We start from the raw sequence: 25,715 nt of genomic DNA, 5'->3' as shown, positions 1-25,715 counted from the left end.
ACACTGCACAGGGATCTGGACAAAGTAAACTCATTACTATGTTCGCTCTCCCCTCGATGTGATGCTGAGATGTTCCCCAGACACTTCACTGAAGGGCACACTGGTTTAGGCCAACAAAGCCTAAAATCCTCGCAAGACTGGATATGAATGAGCAATTTCTCACCCTGGCTGATGATACAAGCAGTTTACCGAGTTTGGCTAAGAAATCCTTTTAGCCTGGGACCAGCACTTCCCCCAATTCAGTCTTTCTTCCTCAGGTGGTTCCAGGAGCGTCCGTGTGTGGGGAGAGAGGCCACTTGATGATGTACCAGCCAAAGATTCTCTATGGTTCCGGCTCAAGTTGCTGATTGAAAGAAAAGATGACCCAGTCTGCTTTCTCGCCATTTTATTACAAGTAAAACAACCCACCACAAATACAAAGTCAAGAAAACAGATCACTGAGACCAAGCTGGTACAAACTCTACCCAACTGCCTCAGCCATTCTCCAGTTGAGGTGAAAATAAGATCAAGTAGCCAAATTAGCAGCAGCGGAATTAGAATCAAGTCATCAACGCAGTCAAATCAACAAAGACAAGAGTGGGATGGGGTGCGAAAATGGGGAATGTCACGTGGGGTGTGTTAACGGGAAGGTCATATGTCAGACTCAGGAGGCAACTGTCCCCTTCTACTCAGCACTGGTGAAGCTTCCGCTGGCATCTTATCTCCAGTTTTCATCACCGCATTTTAAGACAGATGGACAAATTGAAGAGAGTCCAGAGGAGCGTGACAAACACGATCAGCGGTTTAAGAAGACAGGGCCTATGAGGAATGGTTGAAAGAACCTGGCATGTTTAGGGAAGAGAAGGCTGGGGAGGGACCTGAGAACAGTCGCCCTATATGTCAAAGATTGTTCTAAAGAGGAAGCTGATCAATTGTTCCCCACGTCCTCCAAGGCGAGGAAAAGAACGACACACTTAGTGTGCAGCAAGGGAATCGTGGATTGGACGGCATAAAAAATGTGTAGATCTAAGGCAGGGGTCTCAAACTCAATTTACCTCAATTTACTGAGTGCCAGTCCTCAAATCCTCCCAGGGGGCCAATAATGTCACTCATGCAACCCAAACCCTGCCCCCCAAAACTCCGCCCCCCCACCTGCCTAAGGCTTTGGATGGGGGAGGAGCTCTGGGGTATGGGACTGGGGGGCAGGCTCCGGGAGCGAGTTTGGGTGCAGAAGGGGTGAGAGGTTGGGAGCTGGGAGGGAGTTTGAGTGGGGGAGGTAGTCTGGCATGCGGGCTCTGGGATGGGGTTTGGGTGACAGGTGCAGGCTCTGGGCAGGGGAGGAGGTGTGAATGGCTGGGCTGAGGAGGTGGGGACACCTGAGCTCATGGAAGCAGGGGAGGGAAGGGGCAGAAAAGCAGGAACTGAGTTGTCAGGGTTTCTTCAACTTTCTACTCTTGGGGCAATTTGTGTGGGTGTCTGGACTGTTACAGAAATACTTGCCGACAGGTATTTTGAAATAAATTACCAAAATAAATGAAACTGGTGTGATTATATAAGGTTATTTTGACAAATAAAATGTGCAGAAATTTAAACTCTGCGCAGGATTTTAAATTTTTTTGGCGCAGAATTCCCCCAAGAGCAGTTTAAAGTCCTTCCGTTAAACAGAAGTTGTATCTTCCCTGAAGCGAATTACAGCTGATAGTTTCTGTGGAGACTTGTCCCAAAATTAGGAACTCACCATGCAAGGTTCGAAGAGTTAGAACTTCACAGTTATTTAGATCTGGGAGATTACTCTCTAGCACTCCCCATGACAGTCATTTACAGGTGCTCACAGACTCACGCACGCACTCATCCATACATTGACACCCTAACACAGTACCCCAAATATCTTTCCTCCTGTTGGGCACAAAGGAAATTGCTTAAATGCCTCCATTGCTCTGAGACTGTCCTGCACCCAAGACCTGTTGACCGGCCACCTTCCAGCAGAAACCTAACTTCTCCCATTGGACACTTTGCAGACCACAGTCTCAAGTGACTTCTGCTTTCTCTTCTTAGGTACCAAGAGGTGCAGCCTTTGAAAACCTGCAGCCCTGATATTAGGTTTCCAAGGAGTTCTTAGGAAGATAGGACTCAAAGAGCAGGTTAAGGGGTGACTGGGTCCCAGTCCATAAGTACCCACCTGGGGAACAAATATTTCATAATGGGTCCTTCAGTCTAGCACAGAAAGGTCTAACATGCTCCAATGGCTGGACGTTGAAGCTCAACAAAATTCAGACTGGAAGTAAGGCAGAAATTTTTAACAGTGAACAATTGGAAAAATTTACCAAGGGTCGTGGCAGATTCGCCATCATTGTCCATTTTTAAATAGAGATGGGAAGTTTCTCTAACAGATCACTCCAGTTCAAGCAGGGATTAATTCAGTGCAGGGTCATGGCCCCTGTTATCCAGGCCTTGGAATCTGTGATGGGAAGGGGCGCTCCCGGCTCACCAAGGCAAAGCCATGATGGAGCTGACCCCGTACCTCACGCTACAGCGGCCTACGGGATCGTAGGCGCCAGCTGAGGCTGGCCTGGGCATGGAACAGCTGGAGAGTACCCCTAGCCCGAGCCCTCATTGGTTGGAAATCCTCAAGCCCAACTCCTGTTTTTATAGCCCTCCCGCAGAATACATAACGATGCCTGTTTCTTGGATAGCGCTTTCTCTCAGTGGAGCTCAAACCCCTCACCATCTTTCAATGCATTATTATCCTCAGTATACAGATGGGAAACTGAGGCACAGAGAAACTAAGTGACTTGGCCAAAGTCACAGAGGAAGCCCATGGTAGAGCAGGAAACCCAATCCATGTCTTTCTGTGTCCGCTCCCCTGGACCTGTCTTCCCGCTCATAGGAGTGGCTGGATATCTATCCTCTAGGACCAGACAACAAGGCTGCCCCTGTAGGAACTAAGCCAGGTGCCCATGGTCACCCCCAGTGGGTGATCTCGGGACAGGACCATCGGCAGGGCGTTTCCAAGTGCTTTGTGTTGCAGCCGGAGTGGCCCTGCAACGTTGGAGGAAGGCAGAGCGAGAACCGAGGGCTGCAAGTTAAAGCGAGAAACTCCAGTTGGAAATGAGGCACTCGATTTCTCACAGCGCGGGTGATTCACCAGCAGGAAAGCGGTGGGGGTCTCCGTCTTTTCCGGATTCCGAGCCGGACTGGCCGCCTTTCTGGGAAATGATTTAGTGCAAAGGAGATATCGGGCCCAAGGCAGGGGGAAGTGGGCGGCATTTTCCAGCCTGGGTGGCACAGCAGATCGGATGAGAGGATCTAAACATCCCTTCTTAGAATCTGGGGGCAACGGCTCCCTGCTCTGGGGTGGCTTGTGGGGGATGTGTCCAGGCCATGCTGCTGTCTTGTCACCCCATTCGTCAGCCCCAGATTGTGGGGGGGCACCGATCAGATCAGGGGTTTCTCGTCGGATAGATCCTCAGTGCCGTCCTCCTCCTCCCTCCTGCCGCCAGGAGCCTTGGCCCTCTGCCTATCCTTCTGGGCGATGTTCCCACCAACTCCCCCGCCCACGCCCCCGCCCACACACATCCCGGCCACGGCGCCCGCCCCAACCCCAATGGCCACCACCTCGGCCACGGCGAGCACCCCAGCCGCCTCCGCAGCGATGACAGCGGCGGCAATCCCGGCACCGGCAGCGCCCCCCACCGGTCCCAGGGCCAGCGCCCCCACGCTCACGCCCACCAAAATGGCAAATTTCTTGAAGCGCTTCCCGTAGCTCTCCAGGAAGGTCTCGGCCTCCCGCGTCAGCACCGCCTCCAGCTCCGTCAGCTGGGCCTCTTTCTCCGGCGCCGGCTCCCGCATGTCCGTCCGGCACCGCCAGAGCAACTGCCCGCGCCGCTCCGCGAACAGCTCCGCCATCTTGTTCGGCCGCACCTTCAGGCAGGCGACCATGTTCCGGGAGTCGCCATCCTGCGCCCGCCGGGAGAGGAGACGGCCAAGAGCGTTAGAAGGGACAAGCGCTGCATGGACCCCACCCTCCCGACTGAGATGGGGCTCCCCTTCGTGCCGGGTACGGCACAAACCAGGACTGAGATGGGGGGCCCCCTCATGCTGGGCGCACCACAGACCTGGACCGAGATGGGGGCCCTCCCGTCGCGCAGCACACAAACTCAGTGAGAGGCCATCCCTGCCCCAAAAAGCTCACAGGCTAAAACACCCAAGGGCAAGATCATTCTCCCACTTTGATAGATGGGGAAACCGAGGCCCAGAGTGTCTCAGTGATGAGCCCAGGGGAGTCAGCGACAGTACCATAAACAAAAGCCAGGAGTTTTGACTCCTGGTCCAGCCCGTGAGCCACCTGGCCCATGAGGCCTCCACCACTGCAGCTGGCCACAGGGCAAACTTATTCCCTCCCCCACTCCCAACCCCGGTGCAGGAGTTTGAGCCTCCCATCTCTACAGTCACCCTGGGAGCTGGAGATACGAGGTCCTGTCTCCTACCCCAAAGCCCACAGCCAGTGGGGTTGGCCAGGACAGTTCCCTGGGTTCCCCTGGCTGGAGCACAGGGGCCCCCGCCGCACAGACTCACCTTCTCCCTCAAAAACACAGTGTGGTCTGTGCTGGCCCTGTCCAGGACTCTCTGGTTGTGGAAGGTGATGGCCATCTGCACAGGGAGGACAAGGCCGGGGTGAGCCGCAGTTTATGGGGCCCTGTCTCCACCTAGCAACTGCAGCAACCTCATGTAACAGAGCGATGCCACTAGCCAGTGTGAAACTACAACTCCCATGAGCCACCACGGCAGCTCAGCCTGAAGCCAGGCACCCAAACTACAAGCCCCATGATACACCATCTCCCTCCTCTATGGTGCATCATGGGAGCTGCACTCCGACCAGAGAGCTGATTTATGGGGAGAAAAGGGAGCATGCAGAGCCAAACTATAAGTATTTCAGCTTTTCATATTTTGCCGGAAACTCAAATTTCTCTGCAGGGGGAAAAAAACAAATATTTTCCAACAAGTGTCAACACACTCCTGAGATGAAGCCACCTCTGGGGAGGAGCATATGGCAACAGCCACACACAACACTGAATAGGGATGGGCTCACCCAGTGCTGAGATGCAGCCACTTCTGGGGTTGGGGGAGAATCACAGACTATCAGGGTTGGAAGGGACCTCAGGAGGTCATCTAGTCCAACCCCCTGCTCAAAGCAGGACCAATCCTCAACTAAATCATCCCAGACAGGGCTTTGTCAAGCCTGACCTTAAAAACTTCTAAGGAAGGAGATTCCACCACCTCCCTAGGTAACGCATTCCAGTGTTTCACCACCCTCCTAGAGAAAAGCTTTTCCTAATATCCAACCTAAACCTCCCCCACTGCAACTTGAGACCATTACTCCTTGTTCTGTCATCAGCTACCACTGAGAACAGTCTAGAGCCATCCTCTTTGGAACCCCCTCTCAGGTAGCTGAAAGCAGCTATCAAATCCCCCCTCATTCTTCTCCTCCGCAGGTTAAACAATCCCAGCTCCCTCAGCCTCTCCTCAGAAGTCATGTGCTCCAGCCCCCTAATCATTTTTGTTGCCCTCTGCTGGACGTTTTCCAATTTTTCCACATCCTTCTTGTAGTGTGGGGCCCAAAACTGGACACAGTACTCCAGATGAGGCCTCACCAATGTCGAAGAGAGGGGAACAATCACGTCCCTCGATCTGCTGGCAATGCCCCTACTTATACATCCCAACATGCCATTGGCCTTCTTGGCAACAAGGGCACACTGCTGACTCACATCCAGCTTCTCGTCCACTGTCACCCCTAGGTCCTTTTCCGCAGAACTGCTGCCGAGCCATTCGGTCCCTAGTCTGTTGCGGTGCATTGGATTCTTCCGTCCTAAGTGCAGGACTCTGCACTTGTCCTTGTTGAACCTCATCAGATTTCTTTTGGCCCAAACCTCTAATTTGTCTAGAGCCCTCTGGATCCTATCCCTACCCTACAGTGTATCTACCACTCCTCCCAGTTTAGTGTCATCTGCAACCTTGCTGAGGGTGCAATCCACGCCATCCTCCAGATCATTAATGAAGATATTGAACAAAACCGGCCCCAGACCGACCCTTGGGGCACTCCACTTGATACCGGCTGCCAACTAGACATGGAGCCATGGATCACTACCCATTAGGCGCAACAATCTAGCCAGCTTTCTATCCACCTTATAGTCCATTCATCCAGCCCATACTTCTTTAACTTGCTGACAAGAACATTGTGGGAGGGGAAGGAGCAGCTGGGGAATAGCCTCACAGCAACACGACACGGGGATGGCTTGCCCGACATGAGATGCAGCCACCTTTTGGGCAAGGCAGCAGTAATAAGACAAAAGTAGGCTACAGTTTTGCATCAGAAGTGAATTCAGGAGGAGGGACACACCCCTTGATCAGGTCAGAGAAGGTACCTGAGTGGGAGAGGAGAAGCCGAAGCAATGTTTCTTCATCAGATCAGAGAATTCCTGCAAAGAAAGCACAAGAAATCACAATACAGACTCCACAGGGCTTAGAAAAGTGGGAACATGGGGATGGCTCGCCCGGCGCTGAGATGCAGCCACCTCTGGGGCAGGGCAGCTTGGGAACAGCCATAAGACAACGGTGGGAATCAGTTTGGCGGGGGAAATGAAGAACTTCCCTGGATGATTTAGGAAGGCTCGGTAGAATCATCCAAGCTGGGATTCTGCTAGGCTATAAACACAACCCTCATTCTTAACTAACTAAAAGTTCAGCAAAAAGGGCGAAGCCCCCACCCCGCTCCCCGCAACACAGCGCCCCCTAGTGCCACCATAGGGTATTGGGACCAGCGCTGACTGCCAGGGGAGAGCGCCCCCTACTGAGACCCCATGCCCAGCTGGCCAATCCACACCTTTATCTTGGCAGCGAGCTGTGACCCGGTCACCAGCACCCCGTGCCGGTCCCGCCAGATGTTGTGACCGGCTGAGGCCACCAAGCCGGTGATGTAGTCCCTCAGGCTGTCCCGGAAATCCTCATCCATGTCTGCAAAGGGGAGGGACATGGCAATGAACCGAAAGCCGGAGCATCCCCCCACGGCCCATTCCCCGGCAGAGACGGAGACGCCCCATCGTGCAGGCTCAGAGCTGCTGTCCCGAGTCCGCTACCTCTCACGCATCCCTCGCTTCCAGTCATGATCCGCTTGCCAGGGAAGGGCATCAGGTAACAGCGGGTTTTGCTTCTGTTCAGAGCTTCCAGGGCCTTGGGGTGTTTGCAAGGGGACCTCACGGCCAGCATCTGCCAGAGCCGGGGGAATCAGCAAAGTGAGATATCAATGGAGGGAAATACTCCGGGACCCATTCCCTGCTCCCCTGAGCCAGCCAGGCCCTTGCCCTGGGCCCAGATCAGAGCCAGCACCCCCCAGAGGGCAAAGGCACCATGTCAAGCCCCACACTCACCTGTTGGACGTCTCTCAGATGCTCCTTCCCACCGTCCGTTCCAAGGACCAAGGAGCTGCTCCAATCCCGCACCAGCAGGTCTAGGTGCTGCAGGGGAGACAGGACAATCTCAGGAGGGGAAGGCTGAACCCCTCGGGTGTGGGGCAGGGAGTGGCTGGGGCAGAAGCAACCCACGCAGTGGGGCGAGGGGATTGCATGGGGTAGGGTGCGGGAACGGGGGGGAAAGTCGTCTCACCTGAATGGACTCCAGCCCGTATTCCTTTCCCACCTCTTCGGCCACGTGCAGAAACATCTGCAGAGCAGAGAGAGCAGGGGACTGAGATCTCTGGGGCAGGGAGGCAGCGTGTGCCCTCGTGGCAGGTGGGGGTGAAAATCCTACCAACAAACACCCCCCTGCCACCCATAAAGCAGCCCCTCCAGCTTGGTCTGGGTCTGTTCCCCGGGTCCCAGGGCTTTCCCCCTCTGCTGCAGAGACACCTAGTGGCCAAAGAGCAGAACTGCAAGTCAAGGTTCCCCTACCCCCTGCCCAGGGCTCTGTTTGCCCCCTGTGCCCACCGACGGTAGGAGCAGAATAGATCAAGATGCCAAATATTGAGATGTTCCCAGAGTCCTGGTGAATTACAGACCCTGGAGCAGCACAGAAGTTGGGCCCTGCTGGATACGGCCCCAGGACATCTGGGTTCCATCCCCAGCTCTGGGAGGGGAGTGGGGTCTAGTGGTTAAAACAGCAGAAGTGGAGGCTGGAAGCCAGGACTCCTGGCTTCTATCTCTGGCTGTTCCACAAACTCCCCATGTGACCTCAGGCAAGTCATTGATTCTCTCTGGGCCTCAGTTTCCCCAGCTGTAGAATGGGCAGACTACCCCATTGGGGCTCTAGGAGAATGGCACCACGTCCTGCCCTCCTCCCGCTTCACCTCCAGATATTCTAGATCGGGGTCCTTTAGCTGGCTGGAAACATTCAGGATCTGCAAGTCATCAGAGAGGACAGGGTTAGAGACAGAAACCAGCACGACCCTCTCCCCGCAGCACAGCGCCCCCTAGTGCCAACCTGGGGCATTGGGGCCGGCCCTGGCTGCAATGGGAGAGCGCCCCCTGCTGAGCCCTGCCCCGCTCCCTGCGGCACAGCGCCCCCTACTGCCTACCTGGTAGGAGCCAAGCAGCATGGAGAGGGCGGAGAGTTTCACGCTGGTCTCCGTGTCTCTGGCGATGTCCATGGAGCCCTCGGTGTCGACCAGCAGCACGGCCACCTGGGGAGCCACGGGCCAGTGTCTCATGCCAGCTCCCCACTCTGCCCCCCACATGCCCCAGCACCCAGTGAGACCCAGCCCCTGGTGGGCTCTGTGTTCCCTGACTACCAGGTCTCCGAGCCCACCCAAGCTCTGTCTGCTCTGCTTCCCCAAGTAGAGATCTACTGCAGTCACTCATCCCCCCCACCCCATTTCCCCACCCCTCTTCCCACTCACCTGCCCCCCCTCGGAGGGGACCCAGAAGGGCTGACTCCACGCCCACACCCCCTTGGTGACGCTGTGGGCACCAACTCGCCACTCGAACCCCTCCAGGGGCTCCTCCTCCCGGCCCATCCAGGATCCATCCTTCACGTCCTGGGGGGGGGGGGGGGAGAACACATAGAGAGTGGCGCAATTAGTGCAGGGTGGGGGCAGGGGGACTGTGAGTATTTTATTAGCAGGCAAGTAGCATGGGGACCAGCGCACTGGAAAGATGATTGACAGGCTGAGACAGACACACAGACAAGAGTCTAGATGGTCTAGTGGGTTAGAGCAGGGGGGCCTGGGAGCCAGGACTCCTGGGTTCTATCCCCAGTTCTGGGAGGGGAGTGGAGTCTAGTGAGTTAGAGCGGGGGGGGCGGGAGCCAGGACTCCTGGGTTATCTCCTTGGTTCTGGGAGGGGATCAGGGCTGCACTCACCAGGCTCCGGAGCCGACGCAGCAGGTAGTTCAGCAGGAAGGATTTGCCCCGGCGCTGCTCCCCGATGATGGACACCAGGCAGACGGGGGCATCCCCCACCCCACCCTGCTCCAGGCAGCGGCTCAGGGCCTCCTCGTCCAGGATCAAGTCCCATTCCTTGTCCAAACGCACCAGCTGCACCGGGCGCCCCGGCTCTGGCCGAGCCCCTGGCCCCGGCTGCAGGGACAGAGCAGGATCAGAGCTGGGACCCCACCCCTGAGCTGGTGACTCCCTTCTCCCCCGGATCAGAGCCCCATTCCCACCCCCTGGACCAGCCAGTCCCACCATCCAAGCCAGTGCCCCCAAGAGGGGAAAGGCCCCATGTCCCATCCTCTCCCCCCCACTTCCAGCTAGTCCATGTCCCCTCACCGGGGCCCCCTGTCTGGAGTCACAGCCTGTTAGCTTGCTGGTTAATTTCTTATCAGCAGGTCTGAGCCCTGAGTGCCCAGCTCCCCCCTTAGCAGCCCAGAGACCTGACCGGTTGCTAAAGGCACACAGGAATCCCCTTAGCCGGCCTTCCCCCTGACCCCAGGGCCCCAGCGTGGAGATAGGGGACACCGTGCTGCAGGGAGCAAACATGCAGCTGTTCCCCCCCCGCCCCGCCCCAGAGGTGGCTGCATCTCTGGACCAGCCTCAGGAGGGCTTCACTCACCTCAGGGCTCGCTGTCCCTGTTCCTGTCAACGTCCCTTCACGTGGCAGGTCTCTGATTTTCTCCACCAGGCTTTTGAGACGTGTGTCTGGGGTCATCTGGTTCCTGGAGCAGGGAGCCCGGCACTCGGGGCACTGGTACCCCCAAGCCGAGACCCCACTCCAGTGAGCCGCGAGGTAGCCCCGGCAGAAGTTGTGGCCACACACGATGGAGACGGGGTCCTCCAAGACGTCCAGGCAGATGGAGCAGGTGACGTCCTCCTGGAGTCGCTCCACCATCCCCTCTGGAGTTGGCTTCGAGGAGGGGGGTGGGATCGGCCTGGGAGACACACAGCAGGGGGCCTGTGAGCCAGGACTCCTGGGTTCTATCCCACCTGTGGGGGCGGGGGGCAGGGGATTGGAGTCCAGTGGGGGGGGGGGCTGTGAGCCAGGATTCATGGGCTCCAGCCCCACCTCTGGAATGGGTTACACCTGAATTGGGTGGGACTGGAGTGCTTACCCTTTATTATTTGCATTTCCCATAATGCAGCGGGTGACAGGCTGGGCTCCGGTTGACCAATCTCCCCTCCTCCTGGGCTGGGACTAAAGCCAAACTCTGTTGGAGAACTGAGACAACAGGACACCAATGCATTAACCCTCTCACACCCCCTGAGCTCAAACAGAAGGGCTGGCAGAGAGGGAAACTGAGGCACAGAGCACGGCAGGGACACTCCATGTCCAAAGCCCAATTCTTGAGTGCTGAGTTCCCCAGGGCTCTCCTTGTGTACTGGGCACTCCCCCATCCCCACTTGCACCTCAAGAAATGAGCAAACTCTCTTTGGCCATCACCTCATTCCACTGCACCCAGAACCCAGGGGGTCCAGCTCCCCTCCCCATTCTAACCCACTCCTTCCCTCTAGCGATGGGGAGAGAACCCAGGAGTCCTGGCTCCCTGCTCGAACCCACGAGACCCACTCCCCTCCCAGACCTGGGGAGAGAACCCAGGAGTCTGGGCTCCCAGTCCCCCCTGCACAAAACCACTAGCCCCCACTCCCCTCCCGGAAATGGGGAAAGAACCCAGGAGTCCTGGCTCCCAGCCCCCTCTGCTCTAACCCACTAGACCCCACTCCCGACCCAGAGCTGGGGAGAGAACCCAGGAGTCCGGGCTCCCTGGCATTAAACACCACTCATTTCCGTCTCTGCTGCAGGAGGGAACCGCGCGTCCCCAGCCGTCGCACCTGGGGAGAGCCCGCTGCCATCGGCGCCCCCCTCCCCACCGCAGCGCAAGTGCCCCGGGGGCAGCGGGATTTTCAGCCGCTCGGGACTTTTCAAGCAGCTCTCGGGCGTGGCGGCCGGGCGCGGCTCGCTGCGTGGGGACCCGGGGGGCTGGGCTGGGGGGTTGGGGGCCGGGCCCCAGCCAGAGGCCGGGATTTGCCTTCGGTGCCCCCCAGCTGCCGCTGGTTTGAAACCAGCCACTCCAATCTCAGGGGGGTTCTCTGGGGGTGGGGGGGAAATAGACTGGAGGGGGCGATTCTGCCCCCCGGGAACTGTCGCTGGCCCCCCGTTACCTGTCCCACAGCTCGCTCTGCCCGTGTCCAAGATTTAATCCTGGGGAAACGAAAGTAAAAGCTCAGCTGGTTTCTATTTCCTCCTGCCCAGCAGCCGGGCTCTGACCCCGAAGCAGATTGGCTCCCAGGGCGGCGGGGGGAGCCACAGGGGAGGATATGAACAGCCAATGGTAGGTGGGGCTGGGAGGGGAGCCAGAACTCCTGGGTTCTCTCCTTTGCTTTGGGAAGGAAGTGAAGTCTAGTGATTAGAGCAGGGGCTAATCATAGAATCATAGACTATCAGGGTTGGAAGGGACCTCAGGAGATCAACTAGTCCAACCCCCTGCTCAAAGCAGGACCAATCCCCAATTTTTGCCCCAGATCCCTAAATGGCCCCCTCAAGGATTGAACTCACAACCCTGGGTTTAGCAGGCCAATGCTCAAACCACTGAGCTATCCCTCCCCCCCAGGAGGCCAGGGAGCCAGGAGTCCTGGGTTTTATCCCCAGTTCCAGGAGCGGGAGGGGGGGGTGTCTAGTGGTTGGGGTTAGGAGCCAGGACTCCTGGGTTCTCTCCCCAGCTCTGGGAGGGGAATGGGGGCTGGTGGGTTAGAGCAGGAGAGCTGAGAGGCAGGGACTCCTGGGTTCTGTCCCCAGCTCTCGGAGGGTCAGGGGGCTTGTGGGTTGTGGGGAGGACCTGGCAGGGCTCAGTGTGGACATAAAACTCTTCTATGCCCATTCCCTTCCTCCATGTCCGAGGACAAACCCATTCGTGTGCCGGCGAGGGACGGTTGCAGGTCCTGGCTGGGTTCGGCCTGGGGAAGAGAAGGCTGAGCTGGGACGGGAGAACAAGGGTCGCTCTAAAGAGGCCAGCGAGCGGGTGTGCTCCGTGTCCAGCGAAGGGCGGACCAGAAGGAAGCAGCTTAGCTTGCAGCAAGGGGCTGGGTATTAGGAGACACTTTTCGAACTCTCAGGGTAGCTGAGCTCTGGGCCAGGCTCCCCAGGGAGGTTGGGGGATCCCCATCATTGGAGGTTTTTGACAGCAGGTCGGACACACACCGGTCAGGGCTGATCTAGGTTTCCTTGGCCCTGCCTCAGTGCCGGAGATGGGACTTGGTGCCCTCTCCAAGTCCCTTCCAGCCCCACGTTTCTCGGATTCTCTTGGAGACACTAAACAGCTTCGTCTCCCACTGGAAAGTTTTCATTCCAGCCCCCGGTTCCTTTCTGTGGCTCTTCTCTGCACCCGATTCCCCTCCAAGCCCTAGTTCACGGCAAAGTCCCAAGTCCCCAGGGAAAACCCAGGCCTAATGAGCATTTCCCCTGCTTTGGGAGGTGTTTGGCCAACTCCTTGCACCCCACTCCACACACAACACGGCTCCTCCGTTCTCCCCAGCATCCCACCCACACACGCGGCCTGGAGCCCAGGGCCACAACTTGCTGCAAAACTGTTTTATGTTTGATCACCGTCGTGGGGGTGCAGCATCCCCCTTCAGAATCACGTGCAGGGGGTGCTGTGGAGCTGTAGAAGGGGCTACCCGGAAACCACCCCCCCCCACAGAGACTGCCCACCTCCCAGCGATCCAAGCCCAGCTGCCTGTGGTTTGGATGCCCCAGTCCTGCCCCCTAGAGGCATATTCAGAGCAGCTCCCTCCTCTCCGAGCGATGGGCTCAGGCTCTCTGCAGACTCAGGCCCATGGGCAGTCAGCGGTTGATCTCCACCCCTCTCTCTTCTGCATCTCTTACATCCCACGGGCAGGGGGGAGCAATGGAGGGAGCTGGGCAGGGATGCTGTGATAGGAGGTGGAGGAGGCAGGTCCCGGGGACAGTGCTGAAAAGGAGTAGGACGGGACTGACGGGACTGATGGCAATGGGGCTGGTGCTCCTGGTCATGGTGACATAGGGGCTGTGGTTGGGTAGTGAGGGGTGCTTTTGCCCCCACCCACAGAGCCCACGTGGCTACCTCCCAGGGTGGGCTGTCCACCACCAGCCTCCCCCCAGCTCACAGTCCAGTCCAGGAGCCAGGTCCTGTCTCAGGGTTACCCTAGAAGGTTCCCCAGCTGCCCCTCCCCAGAAGCAGCTGCATCTCAGTGCTGAGAGATTGCGATCATGCAGGGCCCCCTCACACCTTCCCCTCAACCCCTCAGCATCCATTAACCAGCCCCCTATAGCCCTAGGCACATGGGCCCCAGCATGGCCCCACCCACATGCTTTGGCCCCGCCCCTGGACTGTAGCCCCATCCGGTGACACACCCATGCCCGGGCAGGTATATTACCCCTGCGCCGATTGTCCCCGTGGGAGTTCACCAAGGACGGAAGCCTGGAGCTCGCTGGCATCACGGGTGTTGCGGGATGTTTGGGCCAGGATCGGTTTTCGAGCTGGGGCCCGGAGCAAATGTTGGGTTCCAGAACCGTCCCCACTGAGCGCAATGGACGGCCGTCTTCCCGGCCTGGCAAAATGTTCTGTTTTGAGCGACTCCTGTGCCCACCCCAGCCCGGCCGAAAACCTGGAGAGACAGCAAGGCCCCAGGAGCCCAGGAAAGTCTCCCAACGGGGGGCCTGCCCGGCTCAGCTGAAGAGAACAGCCCCCCCGTCTAAGGGCCAGGTGCTCAGGAGAGGGTGGAAATGAGGTGAAACCCAACGGCGTGAGGTGCCTGCTTCCACGGAGACAGCGGATCCGTGAGCATTGTGGGTTGACCAGCCCCGGAAGACAAGGAAGTACCACGGTGGGGTCGGCGTATCCCCCAGCCCGCCCTGGGAAACAACCCACAGCAACGCGGCTCCTGGCGTGTGTCCCGGCCTGGACCGAGCCCTGTGACGCCAGCGCTGAAGTGGCAAAAGCACAGGGCCGGTGTGGACGCGGGTATCCACAGCATCATGCTCGTGTCATCAGCAAGTCCATGGGCCCCTCCTCTAGGAAACACAGCCGACGAGCAGAGACTGGAAGAAACTGGGTTTGTTTCGTCTGGAGAAGAGCCGCCCGAGGGGGACACATGGGAACAGTCGTCAAGAATGTAAAAGACTGTTTATAAAGAGGAGGGTGACCGATTGTTTTCCTTCATGGCTGCGGGCAGGACCAGAAGATACGGGCTTAAACTGCAGCAAGGAAGAGGTAGGTTAGACATTAGTTCGATCGAAAGCAGCCACGACGCACTGGTGTAGCCCTCTGCCCTGCGGCAGGGCTGTGTCCACCCAACTTCTTCTATTCTCTGGCCCTTTGGAAAATTGGGGTACAGGGGAGGGGAAATTATCATTTGGGGTTGATCTGAAATGAACCCCCCCCCCGAAAATGTCCCAAAAGTCCAGGAGGGAAATTTTTTCTGTTCAAATGAAACTTTTCTTTTCAAGAAAAGTTCAATCAGAAAAAAAATCAAACCATTTCAAGCTTTGGGAGGATTTCCCCCCCACCCCCCCGCCTCTCCCCGATCAAAAGAATTTGACACTAAGCCCTGAAAGGTTTCAGTCAAGCCAAATCTACATTGATCAGCCTTCAAACTTTCACTCAGTGCTACCCTGAAGCTTAGTGAGGAAGGAGGTCTCTGCTACCATCTACTGGTGAAGCGGAGGAAGGGCTGGCATGGACCAGACCTCATTTGCATCTTGGTTACCCCCAGCATTCCAGAGTGACTATTTTGGTCATTTTAGTTAAAATTCATTGAAGTTTTGGGGCATGGGAAATGAAATTGTGGTTATTCCTATTGCGGGATGAAAGGGCAACAGGGCTGTGCTTTATATGCCCTGAGTGAGGGAGCTGACCCTAAGCGTCATTTCAGTCTCAGAGCAGTGGAGGTTGACCACAGCCCAGAGAGATGAAGACTGTAGTTTTTTTGTTTTGTTTTGTTATGGATAAGGTCTTGGAGATGGACCTCCTGAGAACATTCCCAGATGAGGAAATTCCACTATCCCAACCTGTGAGTGGGGGGGCAACAAAGTGGGGAACTGGTGCGTTGGAAGACCCTGGGGTGGTGGGTGTCTTACATCACACAGTTTGTTAGGGGAAATTGTTAGGGGAAATTGAGGGGTAGGACTGTTCCTCAAAATCTAGTGGAGTAGGGTGTTTCATTTACTCGTTACACGTATACATTGTGGATTGCTCATTGCTATGTATGCCGAAATTAATGCTGCATCCTTTCCCCCCTTAGTCCTTGTTTCAGACCCGGGCTCAGCACTTGCCGCAGGGGAAGCGGTTCCTAGAAATCACACTCAGGGAAGATTTTTAGGATTCTCCCAGGTTTCTGGGTGGGGCCTCATTCCAGTGGGTGTGTTAATTTCAAGAGGAACCGCCTACATATTCAAACCCCGCCCTTTGCACTGCCACGAACCCCCAGCAGGATTCCAGTGTCACCTCACCTCAGTCAAATCTTCCCCGTCCCTGTCGGAAAGCTGGGGATTGAGAGATGACAGACTGGGCAGGCGACTGGAACAGAGCTGTACGAGAGATACTGAAAAAACCAGGTTCCAGGGTAAATGTCACGATCCTAAAACTGCTGCTGATTTCTGTGTTGACCCGAGGGAGAATTTCAGTCGGGTAGATGAAGACGTTTGGTGTCAGAAATGTGATGTTTGCCTTCCAAGGCAGCATTTTGGTCATTTTGGTTCCAATTCAAGACAGGCAGAGCCCCGCTGCATTAATATTTTGGGGGGGCACCGACGGGGCGCGTTCCTGCTGACGTGCTTCAGACTTTGCCTGAGACAGAATCTGGCAACCAAGATTCGCTGGTAGCTACAGAGCACTTCACAAAATGGCCTGAGGCTTCCCCAAGGAAATCCAGAGGCTGTGACAGCAGCCGGGCTCCCAGGGAACAAATCCCTCACCACCTTTGGGCTCCAGGGTGAGTTACTCACATATTAAGGGAAACAAGTTGAATCCAACATTTTTTGACGGGTTGGGGAGAGTCTAGGCATCCACAAAACCCGGCCACCCCAGCACACCCCCAAGCGGATGGGGTGGCTGAAAGGATCAAAAGCACTTCTCGGGGGGTCCTCTGGTTCCCTTTGCAGGACAGCACCCCAGGGACTGGGACCAGTATAGTCCATTCCTTTTGATGGTTTATAGTACAGCAGCCAATGAGAGTACGAAGCATGCCCCAGCCTCTCTCATTGTGGGGCAGGAGCAAACCTCTTGGAGGGAGATCCCAGGGAGGAAAACAGGAGCTATGGAGTAACCCCACAATCCAACACTGAGAAAGTTCACACCGTTGCTGGGGAAAACAGGAGGAAAGCCTGAGATACAATGAAAAGGCTGCAGGAGCATCATGTGTAAGACAGGGGAGGTAATTTGTGACAGGTTCCCCCAGGGGTGCCACCTGAAACTGGGGTACCACTGACCCACCAGCCTGGGCTCCCTCTCCCACTGTGCTGCTGTGACAAGCTGCAGACGGCACCTGGTCCTACACTTCCATCCGCATTCACACAGGCAGGGACACACCCAGCTGCAGTTACATGGGGGCTCTGGCCAGCCTCTGCATGAGCCAACAACAGATAATCCCCAGCTCACACGCCCCTGCTGGAGTATAAACCCAGAATTCTACCCTCTCACACTGCACAGGGATCTGGACAAAGTAAACTCATTACTATGTTCGCTCTCCCCTCGATGTGATGCTGAGATGTTCCCCAGACACTTCGCTGAAGGGCACACTGGTTTAGGCCAACAAAGCCTAAAATCCTCGCAAGACTGGATATGAATGAGCAATTTCTCACCCTGGCTAATGCTACAAGCAGTTTACCGAGTTTGGCTAAGAAATCCTTTTAGCCTGGGACCAGCACTTCCCCCAATTCAGTCTTTCTTCCTCAGGTGGTTCCAGGAGCGTCCGTGTGTGGGGAGAGAGGCCACTTGATGATGTACCAGCCAAAGATTCTCTATGGTTCCGGCTCAAGTTGCTGATTGAAAGAAAAGATGACCCAGTCTGCTTTCTCGCCATTTTATTACAAGTAAAACAACCCACCACAAATACAAAGTCAAGAAAACAGATCACTGAGACCAAGCTGGTACAAACTCTACCCAACTGCCTCAGCCATTCTCCAGTTGAGGTGAAAATAAGATCAAGTAGCCAAATTAGCAGCAGCGGAATTAGAATCAAGTCATCAACGCAGTCAAATCAACAAAGACAAGAGTGGGATGGGGTGCGAAAATGGGGAATGTCACGTGGGGTGTGTTAACGGGAAGGTCATATGTCAGACTCAGGAGGCAACTGTCCCCTTCTACTCAGCACTGGTGAAGCTTCCGCTGGCATCTTATCTCCAGTTTTCATCACCGCATTTTAAGACAGATGGACAAATTGAAGAGAGTCCAGAGGAGCGTGACAAACACGATCAGCGGTTTAAGAAGACAGGGCCTATGAGGAATGGTTGAAAGAACCTGGCATGTTTAGGGAAGAGAAGGCTGGGGAGGGACCTGAGAACAGTCGCCCTATATGTCAAAGATTGTTCTAAAGAGGAAGCTGATCAATTGTTCCCCACGTCCTCCAAGGCGAGGAAAAGAACGACACACTTAGTGTGCAGCAAGGGAATCGTGGATTGGACGGCATAAAAAATGTGTAGATCTAAGGCAGGGGTCTCAAACTCAATTTACCTCAATTTACTGAGTGCCAGTCCTCAAATCCTCCCAGGGGGCCAATAATGTCACTCATGCAACCCAAACCCTGCCCCCCAAAACTCCGCCCCCCCACCTGCCTAAGGCTTTGGATGGGGGAGGAGCTCTGGGGTATGGGACTGGGGGGCAGGCTCCGGGAGCGAGTTTGGGTGCAGAAGGGGTGAGAGGTTGGGAGCTGGGAGGGAGTTTGAGTGGGGGAGGTAGTCTGGCATGCGGGCTCTGGGATGGGGTTTGGGTGACAGGTGCAGGCTCTGGGCAGGGGAGGAGGTGTGAATGGCTGGGCTGAGGAGGTGGGGACACCTGAGCTCATGGAAGCAGGGGAGGGAAGGGGCAGAAAAGCAGGAACTGAGTTGTCAGGGTTTCTTCAACTTTCTACTCTTGGGGCAATTTGTGTGGGTGTCTGGACTGTTACAGAAATACTTGCCGACAGGTATTTTGAAATAAATTACCAAAATAAATGAAACTGGTGTGATTATATAAGGTTATTTTGACAAATAAAATGTGCAGAAATTTAAACTCTGCGCAGGATTTTAAATTTTTTTGGCGCAGAATTCCCCCAAGAGCAGTTTAAAGTCCTTCCGTTAAACAGAAGTTGTATCTTCCCTGAAGCGAATTACAGCTGATAGTTTCTGTGGAGACTTGTCCCAAAATTAGGAACTCACCATGCAAGGTTCGAAGAGTTAGAACTTCACAGTTATTTAGATCTGGGAGATTACTCTCTAGCACTCCCCATGACAGTCATTTACAGGTGCTCACAGACTCACGCACGCACTCATCCATACATTGACACCCTAACACAGTACCCCAAATATCTTTCCTCCTGTTGGGCACAAAGGAAATTGCTTAAATGCCTCCATTGCTCTGAGACTGTCCTGCACCCAAGACCTGTTGACCGGCCACCTTCCAGCAGAAACCTAACTTCTCCCATTGGACACTTTGCAGACCACAGTCTCAAGTGACTTCTGCTTTCTCTTCTTAGGTACCAAGAGGTGCAGCCTTTGAAAACCTGCAGCCCTGATATTAGGTTTCCAAGGAGTTCTTAGGAAGATAGGACTCAAAGAGCAGGTTAAGGGGTGACTGGGTCCCAGTCCATAAGTACCCACCTGGGGAACAAATATTTCATAATGGGTCCTTCAGTCTAGCACAGAAAGGTCTAACATGCTCCAATGGCTGGACGTTGAAGCTCAACAAAATTCAGACTGGAAGTAAGGCAGAAATTTTTAACAGTGAACAATTGGAAAAATTTACCAAGGGTCGTGGCAGATTCGCCATCATTGTCCATTTTTAAATAGAGATGGGAAGTTTCTCTAACAGATCACTCCAGTTCAAGCAGGGATTAATTCAGTGCAGGGTCATGGCCCCTGTTATCCAGGCCTTGGAATCTGTGATGGGAAGGGGCGCTCCCGGCTCACCAAGGCAAAGCCATGATGGAGCTGACCCCGTACCTCACGCTACAGCGGCCTACGGGATCGTAGGCGCCAGCTGAGGCTGGCCTGGGCATGGAACAGCTGGAGAGTACCCCTAGCCCGAGCCCTCATTGGTTGGAAATCCTCAAGCCCAACTCCTGTTTTTATAGCCCTCCCGCAGAATACATAACGATGCCTGTTTCTTGGATAGCGCTTTCTCTCAGTGGAGCTCAAACCCCTCACCATCTTTCAATGCATTATTATCCTCAGTATACAGATGGGAAACTGAGGCACAGAGAAACTAAGTGACTTGGCCAAAGTCACAGAGGAAGCCCATGGTAGAGCAGGAAACCCAATCCATGTCTTTCTGTGTCCGCTCCCCTGGACCTGTCTTCCCGCTCATAGGAGTGGCTGGATATCTATCCTCTAGGACCAGACAACAAGGCTGCCCCTGTAGGAACTAAGCCAGGTGCCCATGGTCACCCCCAGTGGGTGATCTCGGGACAGGACCATCGGCAGGGCGTTTCCAAGTGCTTTGTGTTGCAGCCGGAGTGGCCCTGCAACGTTGGAGGAAGGCAGAGCGAGAACCGAGGGCTGCAAGTTAAAGCGAGAAACTCCAGTTGGAAATGAGGCACTCGATTTCTCACAGCGCGGGTGATTCACCAGCAGGAAAGCGGTGGGGGTCTCCGTCTTTTCCGGATTCCGAGCCGGACTGGCCGCCTTTCTGGGAAATGATTTAGTGCAAAGGAGATATCGGGCCCAAGGCAGGGGGAAGTGGGCGGCATTTTCCAGCCTGGGTGGCACAGCAGATCGGATGAGAGGATCTAAACATCCCTTCTTAGAATCTGGGGGCAACGGCTCCCTGCTCTGGGGTGGCTTGTGGGGGATGTGTCCAGGCCATGCTGCTGTCTTGTCACCCCATTCGTCAGCCCCAGATTGTGGGGGGGCACCGATCAGATCAGGGGTTTCTCGTCGGATAGATCCTCAGTGCCGTCCTCCTCCTCCCTCCTGCCGCCAGGAGCCTTGGCCCTCTGCCTATCCTTCTGGGCGATGTTCCCACCAACTCCCCCGCCCACGCCCCCGCCCACACACATCCCGGCCACGGCGCCCGCCCCAACCCCAATGGCCACCACCTCGGCCACGGCGAGCACCCCAGCCGCCTCCGCAGCGATGACAGCGGCGGCAATCCCGGCACCGGCAGCGCCCCCCACCGGTCCCAGGGCCAGCGCCCCCACGCTCACGCCCGCCAAAATGGCAAATTTCTTGAAGCGCTTCCCGTAGCTCTCCAGGAAGGTCTCGGCCTCCCGCGTCAGCACCGCCTCCAGCTCCGTCAGCTGGGCCTCTTTCTCCGGCGCCGGCTCCCGCATGTCCGTCCGGCACCGCCAGAGCAACTGCCCGCGCCGCTCCGCGAACAGCTCCGCCATCTTGCTCGGCCGCACCTTCAGGCAGGCGACCATGTTCCGGGAGTCGCCATCCTGCGCCCGCCGGGAGAGGAGACGGCCAAGAGCGTTAGAAGGGACAAGCGCTGCATGGACCCCACCCTCCCGACTGAGATGGGGCTCCCCTTCGTGCCGGGTACGGCACAAACCAGGACTGAGATGGGGGGCCCCCTCATGCTGGGCGCACCACAGACCTGGACCGAGATGGGGGCCCTCCCGTCGCGCAGCACACAAACTCAGTGAGAGGCCATCCCTGCCCCAAAAAGCTCACAGGCTAAAACACCCAAGGGCAAGATCATTCTCCCACTTTGATAGATGGGGAAACCGAGGCCCAGAGTGTCTCAGTGATGAGCCCAGGGGAGTCAGCGACAGTACCATAAACAAAAGCCAGGAGTTTTGACTCCTGGTCCAGCCCGTGAGCCACCTGGCCCATGAGGCCTCCACCACTGCAGCTGGCCACAGGGCAAACTTATTCCCTCCCCCACTCCCAACCCCAGTGCAGGAGTTTGAGCCTCCCATCTCTACAGTCACCCTGGGAGCTGGAGATACGAGGTCCTGTCTCCTACCCCAAAGCCCACAGCCAGTGGGGTTGGCCAGGACAGTTCCCTGGGTTCCCCTGGCTGGGGCACAGGGGCCCCCGCCGCACAGACTCACCTTCTCCCTCAAAAACACAGTGTGGTCTGTGCTGGCCCTGTCCAGGACTCTCTGGTTGTGGAAGGTGATGGCCATCTGCACAGGGAGGACAAGGCCGGGGTGAGCCGCAGTTTATGGGGCCCTGTCTCCACCTAGCAACTGCAGCAACCTCATGTAACAGAGCGATGCCACTAGCCAGTGTGAAACTACAACTCCCATGAGCCACCACGGCAGCTCAGCCTGAAGCCAGGCACCCAAACTACAAGCCCCATGATACACCATCTCCCTCCTCTATGGTGCATCATGGGAGCTGCACTCCGACCAGAGAGCTGATTTATGGGGAGAAAAGGGAGCATGCAGAGCCAAACTATAAGTATTTCAGCTTTTCATATTTTGCCGGAAACTCAAATTTCTCTGCAGGGGGAAAAAAACAAATATTTTCCAACAAGTGTCAACACACTCCTGAGATGAAGCCACCTCTGGGGAGGAGCATATGGCAACAGCCACACACAACACTGAATAGGGATGGGCTCACCCAGTGCTGAGATGCAGCCACTTCTGGGGTTGGGGGAGAATCACAGACTATCAGGGTTGGAAGGGACCTCAGGAGGTCATCTAGTCCAACCCCCTGCTCAAAGCAGGACCAATCCTCAACTAAATCATCCCAGACAGGGCTTTGTCAAGCCTGACCTTAAAAACTTCTAAGGAAGGAGATTCCACCACCTCCCTAGGTAACGCATTCCAGTGTTTCACCACCCTCCTAGAGAAAAGCTTTTCCTAATATCCAACCTAAACCTCCCCCACTGCAACTTGAGACCATTACTCCTTGTTCTGTCATCAGCTACCACTGAGAACAGTCTAGAGCCATCCTCTTTGGAACCCCCTCTCAGGTAGCTGAAAGCAGCTATCAAATCCCCCCTCATTCTTCTCCTCCGCAGGTTAAACAATCCCAGCTCCCTCAGCCTCTCCTCAGAAGTCATGTGCTCCAGCCCCCTAATCATTTTTGTTGCCCTCTGCTGGACGTTTTCCAATTTTTCCACATCCTTCTTGTAGTGTGGGGCCCAAAACTGGACACAGTACTCCAGATGAGGCCTCACCAATGTCGAAGAGAGGGGAACAATCACGTCCCTCGATCTGCTGGCAATGCCCCTACTTATACATCCCAACATGCCATTGGCCTTCTTGGCAACAAGGGCACACTGCTGACTCACATCCAGCTTCTCGTCCACTGTCACCCCTAGGTCCTTTTCCGCAGAACTGCTGCCGAGCCATTCGGTCCCTAGTCTGTTGCGGTGCATTGGATTCTTCCGTCCTAAGTGCAGGACTCTGCACTTGTCCTTGTTGAACCTCATCAGATTTCTTTTGGCCCAAACCTCTAATTTGTCTAGAGCCCTCTGGATCCTATCCCTACCCTACAGTGTATCTACCACTCCTCCCAGTTTAGTGTCATCTGCAACCTTGCTGAGGGTGCAATCCACGCCATCCTCCAGATCATTAATGAAGATATTGAACAAAACCGGCCCCAGACCGACCCTTGGGGCACTCCACTTGATACCGGCTGCCAACTAGACATGGAGCCATGGATCACTACCCATTAGGCCCAACAATCTAGCCAGCTTTCTATCCACCTTATAGTCCATTCATCCAGCCCATACTTCTTTAACTTGCTGACAAGAACATTGTGGGAGGGGAAGGAGCAGCTGGGGAATAGCCTCACAGCAACACGACACGGGGATGGCTTGCCCGACATGAGATGCAGCCACCTTTTGGGCAAGGCAGCAGTAATAAGACAAAAGTAGGCTACAGTTTTGCATCAGAAGTGAATTCAGGAGGAGGGACACACCCCTTGATCAGGTCAGAGAAGGTACCTGAGTGGGAGAGGAGAAGCCGAAGCAATGTTTCTTCATCAGATCAGAGAATTCCTGCAAAGAAAGCACAAGAAATCACAATACAGACTCCACAGGGCTTAGAAAAGTGGGAACATGGGGATGGCTCGCCCGGCGCTGAGATGCAGCCACCTCTGGGGCAGGGCAGCTTGGGAACAGCCATAAGACAACGGTGGGAATCAGTTTGGCGGGGGAAATGAAGAACTTCCCTGGATGATTTAGGAAGGCTCGGTAGAATCATCCAAGCTGGGATTCTGCTAGGCTATAAACACAACCCTCATTCTTAACTAACTAAAAGTTCAGCAAAAAGGGCGAAGCCCCCACCCCGCTCCCCGCAACACAGCGCCCCCTAGTGCCACCATAGGGTATTGGGACCAGCGCTGACTGCCAGGGGAGAGCGCCCCCTACTGAGACCCCATGCCCAGCTGGCCAATCCACACCTTTATCTTGGCAGCGAGCTGTGACCCGGTCACCAGCACCCCGTGCCGGTCCCGCCAGATGTTGTGACCGGCTGAGGCCACCAAGCCGGTGATGTAGTCCCTCAGGCTGTCCCGGAAATCCTCATCCATGTCTGCAAAGGGGAGGGACATGGCAATGAACCGAAAGCCGGAGCATCCCCCCACGGCCCATTCCCCGGCAGAGACGGAGACGCCCCATCGTGCAGGCTCAGAGCTGCTGTCCCGAGTCCGCTACCTCTCACGCATCCCTCGCTTCCAGTCATGATCCGCTTGCCAGGGAAGGGCATCAGGTAACAGCGGGTTTTGCTTCTGTTCAGAGCTTCCAGGGCCTTGGGGTGTTTGCAAGGGGACCTCACGGCCAGCATCTGCCAGAGCCGGGGGAATCAGCAAAGTGAGATATCAATGGAGGGAAATACTCCGGGACCCATTCCCTGCTCCCCTGAGCCAGACAGGCCCTTGCCCTGGGCCCAGATCAGAGCCAGCACCCCCCAGAGGGCAAAGGCACCATGTCAAGCCCCACACTCACCTGTTGGACGTCTCTCAGATGCTCCTTCCCACCGTCCGTTCCAAGGACCAAGGAGCTGCTCCAATCCCGCACCAGCAGGTCTAGGTGCTGCAGGGGAGACAGGACAATCTCAGGAGGGGAAGGCTGAACCCCTCGGGTGTGGGGCAGGGAGTGGCTGGGGCAGAAGCAACCCACGCAGTGGGGCGAGGGGATTGCATGGGGTAGGGTGCGGGAACGGGGGGGAAAGTCGTCTCACCTGAATGGACTCCAGCCCGTATTCCTTTCCCACCTCTTCGGCCACGTGCAGAAACATCTGCAGAGCAGAGAGAGCAGGGGACTGAGATCTCTGGGGCAGGGAGGCAGCGTGTGCCCTCGTGGCAGGTGGGGGTGAAAATCCTACCAACAAACACCCCCCTGCCACCCATAAAGCAGCCCCTCCAGCTTGGTCTGGGTCTGTTCCCCGGGTCCCAGGGCTTTCCCCCTCTGCTGCAGAGACACCTAGTGGCCAAAGAGCAGAACTGCAAGTCAAGGTTCCCCTACCCCCTGCCCAGGGCTCTGTTTGCCCCCTGTGCCCACCGACGGTAGGAGCAGAATAGATCAAGATGCCAAATATTGAGATGTTCCCAGAGTCCTGGTGAATTACAGACCCTGGAGCAGCACAGAAGTTGGGCCCTGCTGGATACGGCCCCAGGACATCTGGGTTCCATCCCCAGCTCTGGGAGGGGAGTGGGGTCTAGTGGTTAAAACAGCAGAAGTGGAGGCTGGAAGCCAGGACTCCTGGCTTCTATCTCTGGCTGTTCCACAAACTCCCCATGTGACCTCAGGCAAGTCATTGATTCTCTCTGGGCCTCAGTTTCCCCAGCTGTAGAATGGGCAGACTACCCCATTGGGGCTCTAGGAGAATGGCACCACGTCCTGCCCTCCTCCCGCTTCACCTCCAGATATTCTAGATCGGGGTCCTTTAGCTGGCTGGAAACATTCAGGATCTGCAAGTCATCAGAGAGGACAGGGTTAGAGACAGAAACCAGCACGACCCTCTCCCCGCAGCACAGCGCCCCCTAGTGCCAACCTGGGGCATTGGGGCCGGCCCTGGCTGCAATGGGAGAGCGCCCCCTGCTGAGCCCTGCCCCGCTCCCTGCGGCACACCGCCCCCTACTGCCTACCTGGTAGGAGCCAAGCAGCATGGAGAGGGCGGAGAGTTTCACGCTGGTCTCCGTGTCTCTGGCGATGTCCATGGAGCCCTCGGTGTCGACCAGCAG

At 56.1% G+C, this 25,715-nt stretch overlaps 1 protein-coding gene across 1 annotated transcript in view; it reads right to left on the bottom strand.

Annotated features, from left to right (window-relative positions):
- Positions 1-264: 264 nt before the first annotated feature.
- Positions 265-25,715, bottom strand: part of LOC140912299 (RING finger protein 112) — a 49,808-nt gene continuing 24,357 nt past the window's right edge. Inside the window, exons 10-20 of the mRNA XM_073346517.1 lie at positions 24,187-24,316; positions 23,934-24,064; positions 23,476-23,529; positions 21,629-21,703; positions 7,639-7,695; positions 7,404-7,490; positions 7,113-7,242; positions 6,860-6,990; positions 6,402-6,455; positions 4,555-4,629; positions 265-3,936 (exon numbers count right to left, since the gene is read on the bottom strand). Of these exons, the coding sequence (XP_073202618.1) occupies positions 3,415-3,936; positions 4,555-4,629; positions 6,402-6,455; positions 6,860-6,990; positions 7,113-7,242; positions 7,404-7,490; positions 7,639-7,695; positions 21,629-21,703; positions 23,476-23,529; positions 23,934-24,064; positions 24,187-24,316 (1,446 nt within the window). The 3' untranslated portion in view covers positions 265-3,414. The remainder of the gene's footprint in view (positions 3,937-4,554; positions 4,630-6,401; positions 6,456-6,859; positions 6,991-7,112; positions 7,243-7,403; positions 7,491-7,638; positions 7,696-21,628; positions 21,704-23,475; positions 23,530-23,933; positions 24,065-24,186; positions 24,317-25,715) is intronic.

This window comes from Lepidochelys kempii, chromosome 6, assembly GCF_965140285.1.
Source record: "Lepidochelys kempii isolate rLepKem1 chromosome 6, rLepKem1.hap1, whole genome shotgun sequence".
NCBI lineage: Eukaryota > Metazoa > Chordata > Testudines > Cheloniidae > Lepidochelys > Lepidochelys kempii.
The sequence above is the reverse complement of the archived record's forward strand: the minus strand, read 5'-3'. Positions and strand labels throughout refer to the sequence as shown.